Here is a 19,074-nt window from a genome sequence, read left to right on the forward strand (position 1 = left end):
GACTAAGAACTTCCAGCGAAGCAGAAAGGGTGGGGCAAGTACCACCCCAAGGGCACAGAACCAGCCTAGCAAACTTGACCAAGAACCCGGAAGAGTTGCCAACTGCTAGTCTTGTTATGTGGTACACAAGCCTAATATTTTGCTCTTTTTGCACTGACTTTAATTATTTCAGACTTTATTCTAATCTCTAAGGTCCTTGTGGAAAACACACACACACACACACACACACACACACACACACACACACACACACACAGGATTTCAAATATCTAGGTCTCTATATGTTTATCAGAAGAGCTTTAAAATTTAAAACCAGCCATATGTCTGGCTATTTGAGATTAGAGGCTGAAATCTTTTCATGTGTATTTTCAACCCAAAGTTTTTATATTTATTTCTGTTTCTGTGATACAGAATAACTGTACTTGGCTTAAAAATAATACAAAATAACTCCTCCAAAATCTCAACTGTTTTTATGTTTTCTTCATTTTTCATTTACTGGAGTGAAATGTCCTTGCCTGTAACCTCAAATCCACCAGCTTGATTGATTTCAGAGGTTGTGCCGGAGACCCACCCTGCCAAGCAGAGAAGACAGACCACCAATAAGCCAGCACTAATGAAGCCACAATAATCCAACATTGACCATTACACTCTATGTCTGCCTCTTCAGATTTATTTGTCGAGCCCACTATACTCCATTTCTTTATTTCTAAAGAGAGAATCACATAAGCTTACGTTTAAAACATTTTAGAGATTAAAAACCCATCATTCTATAGTTATACATTAACAGTAACTGCACCATTTATTAAGATAATAATAATTATAAATGGTGCTATAGAAAGATAAGAAAAGCAGACATTGTCCTAACCAATTAGCACATTGAATGGCTTTGCCATCCTTTAGACCCACGTGTTATATCTGAGAAAATCCCTGACTAGGGTGAGGGGGTTGTGTGTGTGTGTGTGTGTGTGTGTGTGTGTGTGTGTGTGTGTGTTTCCCCTTGGGAAAGTAAGTGCTACATCAGATTATCCAGGGTCTTTGTTACAGCAATAATCATAACTAGAAATTGCCTTCACTTTCCAAGTCCTCCTTTGAGGATATCACGCACTCCTCCAATTTTTCTTCATAGCTTTATACAACTTAATATTCAGGCTAGGGAAATTGGAAATCTCCTCCAGGTCAAACAACTCCCTAAATCTATCTACAAATTTATTTTCCTTTTCAAACCTGAATTTCATGACCCAGAGGATGACGGTGGTTTCCTTGCACAGATGGTCAAAGGTAATGAGGAGTTCTTCCAGAAATGGGTGAGCATAGACAACGTCAGCCGCCAGGATGTAGTCAAAGTTGTTGGAAGCCCTGGGGAAGTTCTTGTCCAAAGCTACGCCCCAGGAGAGCTCTTTAACCTGAGGCAAATGCTTACATTTCATTCTGGTGTTCCGGGAAATATTATATTGCAGGTTTCCAAGTAACTCAGGTAAATCTGTGGCAGTCACGTGTGCACCTGGGAAACAAGGGACAGTAGGAAAAATAACCTTTGCAGGATAAGGTAAAGCAATCAGGTTTCGAGCCACCATGCACTTAGCAATTCTGCACAAATGCTAGCTCCAAGTCAAACACACAGTAGGCACTGGAGGGAAATCCCTTCAGAATGGATACTAAGGCAAGTCTATACTCCCCTTAAAAACAATTAGGTTCCCCAGGTACTTTCGCACTCTGTTGCACTTTTCTTGGCATCCTATTGTTGATCAGGAAGTGCTCAAGTGCGAGAAATGGAGGGAGGAAAGAAGACTTTTCAATGGTGTTAACATTGAAAGTACCATGACACCCATGTTCACGCCCATATTTTGAACTTGACCCCATTATAAGTCTGACTTTTCCCATCAAGAGATGTTAAAACCTAGCTACAACCCGCATACAGAGCCCATACAGCCAAAGATCATAGACACAGGGCAGAATGCTCAGATGAAGAAGATATAAATAACTCCCGAGTTAAAAGTGAATATACTGGTGGTCATTTTCAGGAAATCGAAAACTGAAAACCAATACAATTTGGCCCTTAAAGTGAATTTTGAGCAGGAATAGAGCCTGAAAACAAGGTGTAAATCAGTCTAGGATTGGCTGAGTCTACATCATCAGACACGAAAGCAGAACCTGAATGGAAGTCTAGTACAGCCCAGAGCAGGTTAGAACCCATTTCACACCCACAATGGCAAGTTTCTCTGGCCATTGACTGTATTTTCTGGAAAATATTAAAATGGGAGGGAAATGTCCAATTCATTGGTAGTATCACAGAGATGTGAATCTGCATTCTAGTGTGGGTGGGTCTATCATTTTCAACAATTCTTTTTCAAATCCAAGATAAGGGATGACCCCTTCCCTCTCCTCACCTGCCCATAGGAATAGAAACTACCTATTAAGATCTTTGCATCTAGAGAGGTAAACATCATCACTGACTAAACAAAGCTCCCAGCTTTTGATATTTGTGTCAAGTTATACAAGCAGACCAAAAGGATCAATTCTTTTTAATGAATGAATGACTTCCCAAAACACAAATTCAGCTCTTGAATGAGGAAGCCTTCAGGTTTCCCTGGTAGCACAGTGGTTAAGAATTTGCCTGCCAATGCAGGGGACACAGGTTCCATCCCTGGTCCAGGAAGATCCCACATGCCATGGAGCAACTAAGCCTGTGAGCCACAACTACTAAGCCTGAGCTCTAGAGCCTGTGAGCCACAACTAATGAGCCCACATGCTGCAACTACAGAAGCCCATGCACCTAGAGCCTGTGCTTGGCAACAAGAGAAGCCATCGCAATGAGAAGCCTTCACACCACAACAAAGAGAAGCCCCCGCTCGTCACAACTAGAGAAAGCCTGTGTGCAGCAAGGAAGACCCAACACAGCCAACAAGTAAAAAATAAAATAAATGGATTTTTTAAAAATGAGGAAGGCTTCAGGTATAAATCCAATGTGCCTCTGACACTGTACATACTAAATGGGAAGGTGACTTTGGAAAGCAGTTTCAGGGCAGAACAATTAAAAAATATATATTTGGGGAGGAATTCAAGGGTCCTATGTTTCTCCAGTGTTTAGAAAGTTGTAAATTGCTAAATCTTGAACTCCTCTCAAGATTTTAGAGCGGCAGGTGTGCACTTCTGAAGATCAAGGAAATCAAGACGGATTTGGGTAGTGCACAGCAGAGAAGGCAGCTAAATTAAGGCCGTGAAACAGATAACAACGACGAAAACGATTGAACTGAGGCAGGCTCAGGCATACACACAGACCATCACGCGTTTAGTTGGAAAAGAAGATGCTGGTGAGAGAACAAGGGATCTCAAAAGAAGAATGGAAATAACTGAGAAAATAAATTCAAGGGCAAATGCCTAAACTTAGAAGCAGACATGATTTCTAATACTCTTTCTCTACTCTAACAGGTGCTTTTTCATAAAAGCACAGGACTTCAAAACCCAGAAGGAATAGACCAGTACATGGGAATGATGAAATGGGGCTAAAATTTAAATAAAGAACGTCTGAGTCCGCAGTAGTCAGTTCTGCCTATGCCTAATATTTCAGACAACCTCCAGCAGCCAGGAGGCTGGGGTGCACCTTCCAGGTAGAATACATTTATGACCTATATCCCAAGGGAAGCATTAATACAGCTTCCCAGAAAATTTTGGAAGAAACCAGTTAGGTGACTTTAAAATTGGTAGTTTCCTGAGGAAGCCCACTGAACTGATTAAGGGGGTCAAAATAGGCCCAGGTCATAGTAAACTGGATAGTAAAAGCAGCTAACGATATTGGATCATCAAATTCTCTGATCCCATTCCATCAAAAACACCTGCTTACCAAGTAAACTTGCCACGATGGAGACTAACCCTGTTCCAGCTCCAATTTCAATCACATTTTTGTCAACCATGTTATACTGCTTTATATTTGTTTCCAGAAAATAGCATAGAACCAGGGCCTATGAAAATTCAAAAAAAAAGAAAACAGAAAAAAAAGGAGTGCTTGGCAAGTAATCACAGAAAGTAAAATTAAACTCTATTAGATAAATACCCCACTAAAGCTATGATATATATGTGAGCATATGTGAGTGTATGTGCGTATACACACATCACTACAGAAAATTATCCACAGAAGCACATCCTCTAATAGGTTCAACATTTAGGTTAGAACAAGTCCTTGGGGATTGCTGGGGAGAAAAGAGAACTAAGAATGTAGAGCTCAGTTACTCAGGTTTGATTATCTTTAAAGGGAGCAACTTCTATAATAATAACAGTCATTTTAAAGAAGTGTGTCTTCAGGATAACGCGGCGGGGATGGGGGGTGGTCTGCACCCTTCATAGGACAATTGACAAATAAGTGGGGGCCTTTTAAAATATTCTTTATGTTGAGACTGATACAGATTTCATTATAATTGGGTAACTCAAATGGAACCAGTTAAATGGGAAATAAAAACGTTTACTATTCTAAACTTTTGTGACCAATAGCCGCAAAACACTGAAGGTGGAAACAACAATTGTTATTATTAACCCTACAAGTCAGCCATAGAATTGGTGGAAGCATTTTCCCAATTTTGTGATTTCTAAATTTTAGTGGAATTTTCTTTTTTTTGAGGTCAAAAATAGAACTATGGAACCTCTTTTCTCCTTCCAAATAGTATGTAATAGTGAACAAAACTGGACGAAAAATAACTGAAATGTAGCGAATTTTGTGTGAAATTATACCGATGGCCAAACAACAGCACCATAACAATCTATGGCTTCAGTGATCCGAATCTCATGACCAACGAAATGGAACCCCTCCCAGGAGGTGGTTGTTACAGAAGTTGGAACAAAACATCTCCGCGTGATCTCCGCGACCACTTTCCTGTCCTCATCGTCTTCTCTGTCCTCTGAAAGGAAAAGAGAAAGGCAGTGGTTGTGGTTATAGATGTGGTAGTAAAACCATGGCGAAGAGAAGAACCTGATGGAAATGCAGCATTGCTACTTATTCTAAGTTGCATTTGAATAGGCATTGGTTTTAGGTGCAACATGATAGTGAGGTAAACCATTTGAAAATAACTCTTCACGGAAGCTAACGTTTCACACATTGGGATGGCAACATCTTTCTGATTTTCACGGAGGTTGAAATCACCACTGATCATTTCTGCAGTACTATGTAAAACAAATAATCATTGATATACCTTTTTAAAAGCAATCTTTTTTTAAGGCTACCAATCTATTCATCTAGAGCACGAGAAAGATGGGTGATGGAACAGAAGATCTCAACCATTCATATTGGCTACACAGTGCAATTCCAGTTATTTCAATAACGGAATAGTAACAGATCCTTTATGACCTGACTTTATCCAGACAAGAGACATTTGATACCACCCAACAATATACACTTGTATTATTTTATCATTACTTATTGTATATTATTATTTGGGGGCAACTCATGGCATCTTAACATCTGCAATGTCGAATAAGCAACATCAACTACTAATTACTGAGCACATTTCACATGCCAGACCATGGTAGATACATTGTATATAATATTTCTTGTAATTTTTGCAACAGCTCTGTGAGGTAGGCACTTTTATTTGCATTTTTACAGATAACAAAACTAAGACTCAGAGGACTTTGTCAACTTGACCAAGCTCATGCTAGTTGTAAATGAAGGAGCCAAAGCTTGAGCTCCTTTTTGGTTGTTCCAAAGCCCCCTCTCTGCACTACTAAAAAGCTATGATATAATTTTAAATAATCCAGTTGTCTTTAAGAATTCAGAAACTAGTTGTGGAGCAAGATACGCATCTCTCTCTCTGCATCCATTTCCCTATTTGTAAAATGTGAAAGATAGAAGAACCTACATCAAACAGTAGGAGATTTAAATCAGATGATGTATGTAAAGTGCTTAGCACTTTGTCACATAGAGTTCAATAAATTATTATTAGTATCGTCATTGTAACTGTTGTTATATTTTGGTCATGAAACTAAATGATAAAACGAGATCCCCATGTAATCAAAAATATTGGATTATGTGGATTTGATTGAAAATTCTATAGTTACCTGTAGAAGCAGAGAGTAGAATGGTGGTTAGCAGCTGGTAGTAGCTGAAATGGGGGGATGTAGGTCAAAAGGTACAAAGTTTATAAGAGGAAAAATTTCTGCAGATCTAATGTACAGCACCGTGACTACAGTTAATAATGATGTGTTGTATACTTGAAATTTGCTAAGAGGGTAGATCTTAAATGTTCTCTCACACACACACAAAAAAAAAATTAAAGAAAGAAAATGGTAACAATGTGATGCTGAGTCTATGTATCTATACATGGAGGATAAATTATAAATTATAGATATTTGCTGCAGAATGGTGACATCACTGTGAACTAAGAAAGTAAGTTGTTATTCCAAAGAAGGGGCTGGGAGCTTAAAGATGAAGAGGCATCTTTGAACAGCCCCAGTTGCGGAATAATCCAGGAAACAGATGAAATTATATACTAGAACACTCTGCATCTTTTCCCATGACTTCCTCCTTTTCTAGTCCCTTCCTAGCTTCTCCTTGCAAGAGAGGAGAAGCCATTCATCTGGTTAGCACCCTAAAATGTGGATTGGGCCATGGCTTTTCCTCGTGGGAGGGCTAGCTGTGCCTTAAAATGTCAGCCCTCATGTACCAATGCCCTCTGCACACCCACTTTCATGAGGTAGACTGAGCTGGGCAAAACTGCCTCAGAGAGAACTTTACCAATAAGAGTATCTAGGGCTGTAGTCCTTTATTTTCAAGTGGAATAGAATCATTGCTTACATCTAGATGATATTTATGTTAACCATCTGCTATTCTAAACATGTCTTTCAAAATTCTTGTATATACCTCAAGGCTGAAATTACATTCAGCAGTCCCAACTTCATACTTGCTAGTTTGAAATATTTTTCAGTACAAGGTATAAAAAAATGACATGAATAAATGGAGAGACTATGCACTTAAATGGGATGACTTAATATTATACAAATGTCATATATATTCAATGTAACCTCAATCATAATTCCAATTAGCTTTTTTAAGAAACTTGATATACTCACTCCAAAATTTAAATGGAAGAGTAAACACCCATGAAGAGTAAACTTTGCAAAAGAAGAATAAGTGGTGGAGGGATATTTGTTTTATTAGATATTTAGGGGACTTCTTAGGTGGTGCAGTGGTTAAGAATCCGCCTGCCAATGCAGGGGACACGGGTTTGACCCCTGGTCCAGGAAGATCCCACATGCTGTGGAGCAACAAAGCCCATGCGCCACAACTATTGAGACTGCACTCTAGAGCCCATGAGCCACAACTATTGAGCCTGTGTGCCACAACTACTGAAGCCCAAGTGCCTAGAGCCTGTGCTCTGCAACAAGAGAAGCCACTGCAAAGAGAAGCCTGTTCACTGCAACAAAGAGTAGCCCCCATTCGCTGCAACTAGAGAAAGCCCTTGTGCAGCAACAAAGACACAACACAGCCAATAAATAAATAAATAAATATTTAGGTATACCACAAAGCCATAGTAACAAAAACAGTATGGTACTGGTGCAAGAGATAAACGGACCAGTGGGCAAAACAGGGATCTCAGAGACGGACCCAAGTACATAGAGGGGGTGGGTTAGCTGGTACATTATATTTGGAAAAAACAAAACTGGATTTCTATGTAATATCTTTTATAAAGGCAGATTGCGGAAACATTAAAGACCAAAATGTAAAAGGAAAAAAGATTTAATAGTAAATACCATAGGACAATATCTGTGTGAAATTGGGGAGAAGAAAAACTTCTTAAAACCTGCAATACCCAAACATGATGAACATCCTCAAAGTGAAGATTTCTATTCAGTGAAGAGCATCATGATCATCATGGATGAGATTAAACGTTGACAGGTGACAAGATATTCTACAATGTCTAAGACCAAAAAGGGACTAATATCTCAAATATACAAGAAATCTGTATAATATCCAAATTAACAAAGAGAAAGATAGTAACCACATTGAAAAATAAGCAAGGAGACAAACTAACAGATTATGAAAGAAGAAACCAAAAAAGCCACAAAGCAACATGGAAATATTCCAACTCAAATACATACAAATTAAAACAAGGTATCTCTTATTAAATAGTCAAAAATGAGAAAGCTGGACAGTGCCGACTGATGGGGGACTTGTGGGGATGGCAGAACCTCAGGTACCATTGGTGAGAATACAGAAGGTTGAAGTCATCCTGGAGAGCAATCTTATGGTATTCTGTTACATTAAATATCCAAATATCCTACAACCCAGCAATCCTGCCCCCACCCCCAAATTTTTACACACATCCTTAAGTGGATATGTGTGAAAATATTTATCAAAGGTGCACATCAAATACACTAGAATAGTTGCCAGGAGGAAGCTGGGAAAGGAGAACGGGTAGGAAATGGGTAAAAGAAGAATGAATGAATGAATGAGACAAAATACAGACAGATGTACACATACCAGTGGGGCCTTGCTGAGATGATGAACACGCACCAGGACCTGATGGGTATGACTAACACACACCTCGTCCCGAGATGCAAAAATAAGTAAGTAAACAAATGACAAATAAAAGTATTTCCAAGAAATTTGGGGGAAGTACAAAAATTTCTCATTCTGGTCTACATAGAAGACAAGTTCCTCTTGTGAAATTTATTTCCCAAATCTCGAAAGTTAAAAACTTTAACATTTTCCCACCTTGCCATTATTCATACTTTTAAAACAGGTACAACTCTCAAAAGTAAAATGTCATCGAGTCCTGAAACATCAGATGGAAAACACCTTAGTTACCTCCTAGTCTCACCTTGCACCTCGTTTGGGAACCTCATGTTCGTGTTGGGGATAAACTCCATGCCCAACTTATTCAACCTCTGTGAATATTCCCAGTGAGGGTGAAGGTGCTACTTCATGAGCTGCCCATCCTGCAGTTACAAAGTTTAATTATTGAAAATTCTTCCTAAGGTTAAACTAAAATCTGACACCAGCAATTTTTTAATCTATTATTCCTAAAAGTAAGCTCCAAGAGGAGCCACGTTTTATTATAAAAACAAGTCCCAAAATTTTAGGAAAGGGGAAATATGCAAAGGAAAAAAAATTGAGTGCAGTGCCAGTCTTAAAAATTCTGAGCTCAAGCGTAAGTGAAGGCCTCAAGAGACTTTCCAGTTTCTCCACGGCGTTGAGGCAAGGACAGGAGTGAGAGGGTCTCGAGTCCCTGAGTCCTAAGGGAATATGTAGTTGCCGAACTCTGTCCTCTGAGCTCCAATAACATCATTCCCTAGCATTTGAGGAGTACAACGGCAAGAAGGAGATAAATTAAGTTTGCCCTCATTGGAAAATTCCCTCAGGGGCTGCAATCCAGCAGGGACTTTCGGCCAAGATGATTTCCTGTCCTAAAGTCTGTGATCCCTTCTCAGAGCCCAGCTTAGGATCCAGACAGAACCAGGCATTCTCTGGAGGACTCTAATCTCACTGTGTGCCACAGAGGGCCCCCCACCCACCCACTCTATCACCACCACAAACAATGACCTCTGGCAGCAATGCAGAGAAACAAAGAGATGAAAACCAGATCGTCTGCAGCAAGAGCCACCTCTTCTAATATATTTCACTATGTTTCTCCTTAAACAACGGCATGCATTCACATTCAGGAAGAGCTCTAAGAACCAAATAATATTGGTAATGTGTTGTATTTGAACTTTAACTTTCATTTCACTAGATTCACTTGCCTTACTAAGATGGGAGGTGGAGGGGCAGAGTTTGCCACGGAAGTTCTTTAGGGAAAAGCAGAGAACATTAATTGCTTCCTTGACCTTTAGCTGAATGTGCCCTCTTGGGCCTCCTTGCAAACTCCTTGTAAAGGCAGCACTTCTTTGACAAGTCACCTAAGGTATCAGGGATTAATAGATGTTCCAGTACACTAAATCCCAGGAGCATCTCCTAAAGTTCCAATCTTTGATATAAAAAACTTTGCCAGTGAATATTTACTGCTACCACACTGACAACTCTGACTTTGCACTTTCTTTTAGAGGTTAGTTGACCAGATCAGTGCTGCTATCCTAACAACTACAGTGTAATAACAAATGATTCCTGTTTTATCACTGTCTTTCTAAATAAACAGCATTAGTCATTTTTTTAAAGAATGACCGTATCTTTACTTCTACAGAGAAATGAGATTAAAAATATATGTGAAAGTATTACGTAATCAAAAATGACTTACACCCCCCAAAATGAAGAATCTTCCAAGAGATTTCACGAAACAGCAATAACCACTGCTAATTGCACAAATACTCTAAAAGAACACAATTCTATCCATTGTACGTGATCATTTGAAATTATACACCTAGGATGACCACATATCCTTTAGAAAACATTTATCAGGCTGAAGAAAATTTAACTGACAATGTTTTAGTATTCCTTTTGCATTTAAAGACTACGTAAATACTACTCATTCTGTAAGAAGTGACACATAAAAATAGCATAATTTATAGCAGGAAGCCAAAATATACTGAACTTGGCTACTTGAAATAATTTGCCTAGATTTAATATGTTGGATTTTAAAAGCAAGTGTACATACACAAACAATTATGTCCATCTTAAAACTTTGCTGTTTTTCAGCATTCTCTTCTATTTAAAGATTTTGAGGTAACAATTTTTTTTTGTTTTTTTTTTTTTTGGCTGCACAGCATGGCTTGCAGGATCTTAGTTCCCCGACCAGGGATTGAACACGGGCCAACCGCAGTGAAGGCGCCAAGTCCTAACCATTGGACAGCCAGGGAACTCCCTGAGGTGACAATTTTAGCAGTAGTTCCTTGTTCAAATCAAAAGGCAGCTTTAGTGTTCTAGCAATATCATCACCCATTTCAAGGTTGATGACAAGAACCACTGGACAGGAATCTAATGGGAACAGCTGCACTGTTACAAGGGCATCCCTATAACGTAGTCTTGTTGTAATAAAAGGGGGAAATCTATACTCCAAACATAATATACAAAGACTGGGCCCCTCAAAGTGCATGCTTAGTTATTTGTCGATTACAGGATTGAATCTTGAGAAGGTTAATGAATGAGGGTTATAGGTAAAATTTAAAGAGCAATTTTCTCCAAAAATTAATAGCCCTATCACACAACGGGACTCTGACTTACACATCTGAAGAATGATTTTTCCACACATATTCTCTGCTCATTTTCTAGCACTTAGGCCCCAGGACAGATAACTAAAACCAGGAAACGGTACACAAAATGTTGAATTTTGGCTTCCTTACATGAAAAGCAGAAAACTTCTGATATCTATACCTTTAGATAAAAGCTATCTACTATAATCTTAGAGTACTATTTTATTAAATGAATTTAATACTGAAACATAAATATTAAAACAGATTGTAAATAAAACATAAAGTATTATAATTATGTTGCTATCTTAGGCTTATCTATTTTAATGCTTTTTTAATACAAAAAAGGCTTCGCACCATTTTCCTGCTTTGCTGACGGTGACGAAAATCTACCAGGTGCTCTTGTTCTCCAGGGAATGAAAGGGGTTTCAAGTATGAAGTAAAAATTAGCAAGATCCTGCCACGTTACGGTGATTTTCTTAAGAGGAAAATTTGGCAGTGAACTGACTTCCAAGGCTGGATTACAAGAAGCCTTCAAAAATAGAGGCTCTATCTGTATTCTTCTCTTTTATACTTTTAAAGTCAATAACAGCAATAATAAATGGATGGTCAGATCACAGAAATACAAGAAAAGAAAAAAAAGTTCTTTAACAGCTATGACAAGTGAATTCAAGCTTCCATTTGAGGGCTGTCACGAAAACCTGTCAGCAAAATTTAAAGTAAAAACCCCTCAACTAAATGAAAGAGACTGTCATTCAACTGAATCTTCTATTCAAAGATGAATGTCATGTGCTTCTTAGAAACACCTAGAGAATTTTTTTTCAAAGATGTTAAAGATATTTTCAGATTAGTGAATGGTCACAGGCAAACCTGAAAGCTAGAATTCTGAATGCTTCAGCGATGTCAAAGTCTCAGGCCCTTATGTTGAAACTAATTCCCTTACCTTGTTTTCACACATGTTTTTTGTCTGGATGTCCACTTACTTTTAAGAATATACAGAGGCTGTAACTTTCATCAAGTGCCTCAAATGATAACTACATTTACCGAAGAAAGAAAATTCTTTTTTTTTTTTTTTTTACTGAGACTGCTCAGGATGCAAGTGGGAAAAAAAATAGAACCAAATTTAGTTGTACTCCGAACCTGCTGCTGGGATCGTACTGGGGAGAGACAACTGAACAGATGCCATGAAGTGTGATGCGTGGAATAAAAGAAATGTTTCTGACAAGCTATGGAAAGCACTGCTGCTTGGTGGAATCAGGAGAAGCATCCTCAAGGAGACATTTGAGCTGAGGTGGAGGGAAGAGGAAGGCTGCCAGGTGGAGAAGGGAGGAAGCAAGGTCAAGGTCCAGGACATGGAGGCCAGCTGGGAGCCTGGGAGGACCAGGGAGCTGATGTACAAGCTGGTGCAGAAAATAAGCCTGAAGAAGCGGGCTGGGATCAGACCTGTGGGCAGTGTTGACCTTTCTTCTCCAAGGTGAGCAGGAGCCATTAAAAATCACTAGGACAGACCTGACACAATCAAAATTGGTATTTGAGAACTGACTTCTGGCAGCAGCAGCGGAGGCTGCGTTAGAAGCTAACTGGAAGACGTAATAAACTAGACAAAAGACGCAAGAGTGTGAAGTGAAGCAGCAGCCCTGTGTCTGAAAGCCAAGCGTGAATTTGTGAGCTCTTGAGGCAGTGGTAGCGTCTCCTACCCCAAGGGCAGCAAGTGATGTTCTGAGTTTTGAAGACATCTGAGGCAGACTGTCATGTTTAAGAGTTATTTTTCTTCAATATGTGGAACATTTATTAGTCTTATCTAGCAGATACTTATTGAGGTTTACTTTTTATTAATTAATTTATTTTTTATTTATTGGCTGTGTTGGGTCTTTGTTGCTGCACACGGGATTTTTGTAGTTGTGGAGAGCAGGGGCTATGCTTCATTGCACTGCACAGTCTTCTCATTGCGGTGGCTTCTCTTGTTGTGGAGCACAGGCCCTAGGTGTGCAGGCTTCAGTGGTTGTGGTGTGTGGGCTCTACAGCACAGGCTCAGTAGTTGTGGCTCACAGGCTTAGCTGCTCCTCAGCATGTGGGATCTTCCCGGACCAGGGCTCAAACCCGTATCCCCTGCATTGGCAGACAGATTCTTAACTGCTGCACCATCAGGGAAGCCCCAGGTTACTTTTACATGTAAAATGTGATGACAGATGACTCTCACATTAGCAATTATGCATGCTCTAGTACTCCAACCAGCATATTAACTAGTATATTAACTCAGACTCTAGTCTGGTGCATTTCTTAAGCAGCAATAGAATTGCTCAAATAAACTTTCTTCTTCCTATATTAAAGCAACATTGCTTATAAAAGCCATATTTTCCATTAATAGACTCTGTAAACATTTATGAACATCCTTGTGAAAGATGTTGTGCTGTCCCTAAGTACTACGTTATACCTGGTCCTGAAAAGAGTCAACTGACTACTGGCAGAAATATAAGATCATCCCTAATGAGCAGATTTTAAGTCCAGCCATTATGCCTCAGGTATAGCTAATTCATTCATTCCCTCATTTACTGAGTACCTGGGCACTATGAATATAAAGATAGAGCAACATAGAACTTGTTGAATGAGATTTAACTAGTTAACTCAAAAACGGAAAGAGAAAGCTGCATGCCTCAGAGAGATCAAGAAAGAACGACCTGAGAATGACCTGAGCCTTGATGACTATGGGTTTGTGAGTCAAATAAGAGAAGGCAAGACACGCTGTACGTAGGCAACGACACGTGCGGGAGCCCACTGGCAAAAGACGCTTGACCAATTTTCCAAGTTGGGGAACACTGAGAGCTCTAATACAGGATAAGTGGTGGGTCGTAGCATGAGATAAACCACTTTATGTCATGCTAAAAGTCTTGATTTTATCCCACAGGAAACACTGAGGCACTGAGGAATTTTAGGTAGAAGGAGAATGTGACAAGATTTGAATTTTTGAAGAGATCATGTATCTATGGAGAAAGAACTAGAGAGGATAAACAAAGGGAGCCGGGCCAGGGTGGGGGCAGCTGGTTAGAAGGCAGTCACAACTGTCAAGAGAAGAAATCAAGACGATGCTGCAAACAGGGGGTGAGGGGTCGAGAAACACACCTGGAGATAGAAATCAACAGGTGTGATGGTGAAGGGTGTGGGGAAAGGGGAAAGGCTGGCCTGATTCCAGGTTTCAGGGTAGCCAGAGAAACGGTGTTGCCATAAACTGAGATAGAAAATGTAAGGCAGGGGCTTCCCTAGTGGTGCAGTCGTTAAGAATCCACCTGCCAATGCAGGGGACATGGATTCGAGCCCTGGTCTGGGAGGATCCCACATGCCTCGGAGCAACTAAGCCTGTGCGCCACAACTACTGAGACTGCGCTCTAGAGCCATGAGCCACAACTACTGAGTCCACATGCTGCAACTACTGAAGCCTGAGTGCCTAGGGCCCGTGCTCCACAAGAGAAGCCACCGCACTGAGAAGCCCAAGCACCACAACGAAGACCCAACGCAGCAAATAAAATAAAGTGCAGAGGGGCAAATCTGCAAAAGGAAAATTCTTTTGTAATGCATCTGGATCTGCCGTCTGACATGCTGGCCGTGGAGGTGTGCTGCTCGGATTAAGAGAACCTGCAACAGTTTCTCCTTGGCTTCTCAGAGGCCAGGCTTCCCCTGGGGCTGCCTCCTAAGCCAACCCTCTCCCGTTCCGGAGGACGCTCGTCTAGGGGGCAGCTTTTGCATGGTGACTCCCCGAGGGCCTGCCTGAGACATTCTCAGAGCTTGTGTTGCAGCCTCTTCCCACCCGAACCTGCAGTGATGGGAAGGCTCTCCCTGCCTCCTTCTGTTCCTTCCTCCTTTACCCTCCACAAACATTTCCTCCTATAAATCTCATGCATGTTTAATCCCATTCTGGCATCTGCTTTTTGAAGGAACCGTACTAACACAAGGCAGAATGGAGGACGTAGAGTAAGCAGTTGGAAGGGCAGATCTGGGAGTCACAGTGCACGGGACTCCCTGAGCCCCAGGGTAGCGTGAACCTGCTCCCAGGCTGCAGACCCTGAGGCGCACCCTTTATTTTATAACACGTTGCCGCTTGTGCTAACCGCTGGAGAGCGGCTGTTGGCAAGAGTGGGCAACCTAAGAGATTCAGAAGTGTTAATGTGGATGAGGTTTTAGATGGTTCAGATCATAATGCAGCATTCGAAACCACAGGCAGAGGAATTTGCAGTATCCACGATAGGCCTAACTTTAATCTGTGCATAACTAAGTGGAATCCTATAATTCTTTGGATCTTCAGGTCAGTGTTGAAATAGAAGAACCAAACTATGGGTTTGAGCCTTCCTTTCCAAGCACAAGATAACTAAATATAAAAGAGTTAGGACAGGAGAAGTCAATACCCTTCAGTACTTGAGGACTGAGAGTTCTACTGGTTAGTGGAAGTCTTTCCAACAAAACGCCATCTGGCTCTGCCCCAGTAGCACACACTTTAATCCTCTTAGCACTGTGCCTGTGAATGTATTTTTAAAGCTTCAACTGACTATACAGATGATTATGGGCAGTGTTTGTTCATGTTGTAAAATATTTTCATGTTAGCTCTGTCTCCACCTTACCTTGAGCTTCTCCCTGATCCTTCGTAATCTGCCAAATCACCGTATGCACCGTTGAAACCAAGCATTGTTACTAATGGTAACAATAATGATGACATTTTATTCATAAGCTGCAGAGAAATTGCACCTTCATTCAAATCGCCTAAATGGCTGGGTTCCCTAAGTGATTATGACTTTAAATGTTTAGATTTGCAAAAATTACTGCAGTAAAACCGGACATGTTTAAGCCACCCAGGCTGCCAACACTGGGCATACACCCAGCTCCCTTGGCCTAAAGATATGCTCACCTAGGTAGAGGCCACCTGGTATGTCTAAAAAAGGGGAGAAAAAAAACAGGACTATAATCCTTAGAAAATATCCAGAGTGTGTAGATAAAGGACAGAGAAAGAAGCCAAGGTAGTTAAATTTGTACAGCTGTTCTGCAAAAACATGGTAATAATTCTTCTAGTCTATGTCAGGAGCGTACGTCTGCACTTTTTATATCAAGACAATGGGGATAGTTAAATTACATAATCTATGCAAAGTCATGCTTGATATTCAGGATGATGTAAAAACAGTGGGTCGATTCCAAATAATTCCATTGGCAGTAGAAATCAACCTTAAATTCTCCTTACCACAAGAGGTCAAATTACATTATTATTTGCTTCTCACTAATACATTACCAGGACCATAAACACAGTTTAGAAATACTTTATAGTCTAAAAATCATCTTTCATGGAAGCATTTGTAAAAAACTTGTAGTTTTACATAAAACTATTTTATGTCTCTTGCAATCTTCCTATCTGAAAAGAAATAACTAAGGAATCACAATCATGCATTTAGTGTACAGCACTTGGGGAAAAATTTATTCCACTTTTGCAGATTTAGAAAAAAATTCTAAATACCTAGGAAGTCTATTTATTTTATTTATTATCTGTCAAAATTGTCTCTAACATATCATCAGGCCCACAGGTATAGCAGGAAACATTAAACATTACAGATAGTTACAGGTTAGCAAACAAAAGCAAGATACAATATGCAATTGATAAAAGTCCTAGATCTCATTAAGACATCAGTGAACACTGCAGAGGTAAGCGTTTATATTCTGTTAGTTCCTTGTCTCCTTAGAATTGGCCAAATTACACAGAGAAACATAAAATAATTTACCTCTTTGAGCTTCTGGATCCATTAAGCGATGCACTAATGGATGACGATATATTGATGTTTTCTTGATCACTTCTTGAAAACTAGGCAAAAAAGCCATTAAAATATCAAATGGTAATAATTCAAAATGTGCATTAAGTGCTTTCATATTTACCTAGTAAAGCTTAACATCAAATACAGCAGACAAAATTATATTAAAATGTCTTATTAATAAATCATGATTTTAAAAAGAGCATTGAAACACAATCTATCTAGTACAAACCAAAATTCAGAGTCAGAAATTTTAGAAGCTCCTGGAGAAAGAAAACACATTCTTCACCAGAGACCATCTCAGCTATCACGAAGAAAGACATCATCTTTATACTGACTAGTCAGAGAGCAATCCTAAAACTTGAGGTGATTTGAAACATTGGGAGAGAATGGGTTCCATTCGGTATAGTAAAAACCATAGTATTCATCTAAAACAAAGCTTCCTATGCAGCAATAGATGCAAATTTCACTTGCTCTCATTCATGGTCAACAGCATGTACCCAAGGTCATACAGCCCAACCACCAAATGGTTTTTTTGAGTAGCTTCTACTTTAAAAAAGCCACACTATCTCAGCAAGCATATTTAAAATGAAAGAAATTCAAGTATTTTATGCCTTTCAAACACAGCATATCATATGGATAAGCTTAAACAAGCTGTAATTCCAACTTGGAAAACAACAATGTCATGTTCTACGCATCAGTTTTTGAATCATTTAATAATCACTGTACTACCAGGAATTTATATTCACTCGTTTCTTTCAAGGCTCCCAAAACACATTTCATAGCCAACACATTTTTCTTTACAGTGTGCTCGGTAAATCAGAAGACAAACTATTTTGCCTGCAGTTTACAAACGAGGAAAATCAAAGGTTAAATTACATCCCTGAGGTCACGTGGCTAAACAGTAGCCAAAGTGGTCACCCATTTTGTTCCCAATTTAATTTCTCTTTCATTAAAGAAAGCAGTCTTCATGACACATGCCCTGCCTGAAGGTCAACATTTATTAAAGTCTGGACATACCTATATATACACGAGTTAGCTGAGTTTCTAGAAGGTTAAAAAGTATCATCCACAACTTTCGTTTTGCTGAAGAGACCTCTGATGGTGCCTGAAAGGTGAGCAGGGAAGCACACAGTTTACTACTGTACACACTGGCAGCGAGTCCTCACAAAGGAAATAGGATCCTGACAGCTGCAGCTTCACAGCCTCTGGTTATTCAGCCGTGAGGCTGGAACGCCCATAAGTAAGGGGGTTGAAGAAAGTAAGTAGGCACATTCCACACGAGTGTCCCGTGAACAGAGCGAGAGCCAACACACAGGTAAGTATAAACTACTCCTGCAAGTGAATGAAGACTATCTGGGCAAAGTGATAATTTTTAACTTCGATGCCAAGAGTTATTTAAGAGGCCACAGCTATGACGTCCTATGAAACAGAGGCCACGTGTTTTTCAAGTCACCCGTCCGGGTGCAAACACCATTTTTAGAATCAGACAATCACACCGGAATGTTTGAGTGTGTGTGCAGCAGTGCTCTGGACGCAGGCATTAAATTACCATGGTTCCTTCCTACTCAGAGTGAATAGGGAGGCTGAGGGTGTATGCCGCCTGTGCACCTGCTCATGTGCGTTTAGGGCCGCATTTCAGAGTACGTATAAATTTTCCTGGTCACTGAAAATAGCCTGAGTAAGAAGTTAGCATAGGTCATGAAATCAAACAGTGTTGTAAAGTTAAATAAACTTAGGAGTGCAGATATAGCTTCTAAGAAACACTTCACATACCATGATGTACACCACCTTGCATACGTACCATGATGGATGGTGGTCACATTAATGTACTGGACAGGACTAGTGGTCTGGGAGCCTGATTTCAGTCAGGTCTGTCAACAATTAGCCTGTGATTTTAGGCATTGACTTAGTGTGTTTCTTGGCTTCCTCATCTATAAAGCAGAGATACAAAAGGCCCATAGTATCTATTTGTTAGATGAATATGGTAGGTAAAAAACATTCTGGAAACTGCAAAACTCTAAATGATGAAAACAATTATTCCTAGGCAGTTAATTCTGGGCAGAGGACACACTCTCTTTTTTGGATCTTTTTAAAACAAGAATAAAGAATTATTTGGTGGATAAAAACCACCTGTCTTTTCCCGCAAGTTATTTAAAAGATCAAGAAACCTCGGTGCTGGATTTCT

General features: G+C 39.9%; 1 protein-coding gene across 2 annotated transcripts; it reads right to left on the minus strand.

Annotated features, from left to right (window-relative positions):
* Positions 1-968: 968 nt before the first annotated feature.
* Positions 969-18,727, minus strand: LOC130835849 (protein-lysine methyltransferase METTL21E). Of its 2 annotated transcripts, XM_057707718.1 has the most exons (6): positions 18,691-18,727; positions 17,907-17,994; positions 16,860-16,939; positions 4,723-4,889; positions 3,842-3,959; positions 969-1,501 (listed from the first exon to the last, which is right to left on the minus strand). In XM_057707718.1, the coding sequence occupies exons 3-6, from the start codon at positions 16,879-16,881 to the stop codon at positions 1,098-1,100; spliced, it is 711 nt and encodes a 236-aa protein (XP_057563701.1). In that variant the 5' UTR covers positions 16,882-16,939; positions 17,907-17,994; positions 18,691-18,727; the 3' UTR covers positions 969-1,097. The 2 variants fall into 2 exon arrangements, with proteins under 2 accessions (XP_057563701.1, XP_057563700.1); XM_057707717.1 differs by lacking the exons at positions 17,907-17,994; positions 18,691-18,727 and having other exon boundaries at positions 16,860-16,956.
* Between the last annotated feature and the right edge of the window lie 347 nt (positions 18,728-19,074).

This window comes from Hippopotamus amphibius, chromosome 14, assembly GCF_030028045.1.
Source record: "Hippopotamus amphibius kiboko isolate mHipAmp2 chromosome 14, mHipAmp2.hap2, whole genome shotgun sequence".
In the NCBI taxonomy this organism is placed as follows: Eukaryota; Metazoa; Chordata; class Mammalia; order Artiodactyla; family Hippopotamidae; genus Hippopotamus; species Hippopotamus amphibius.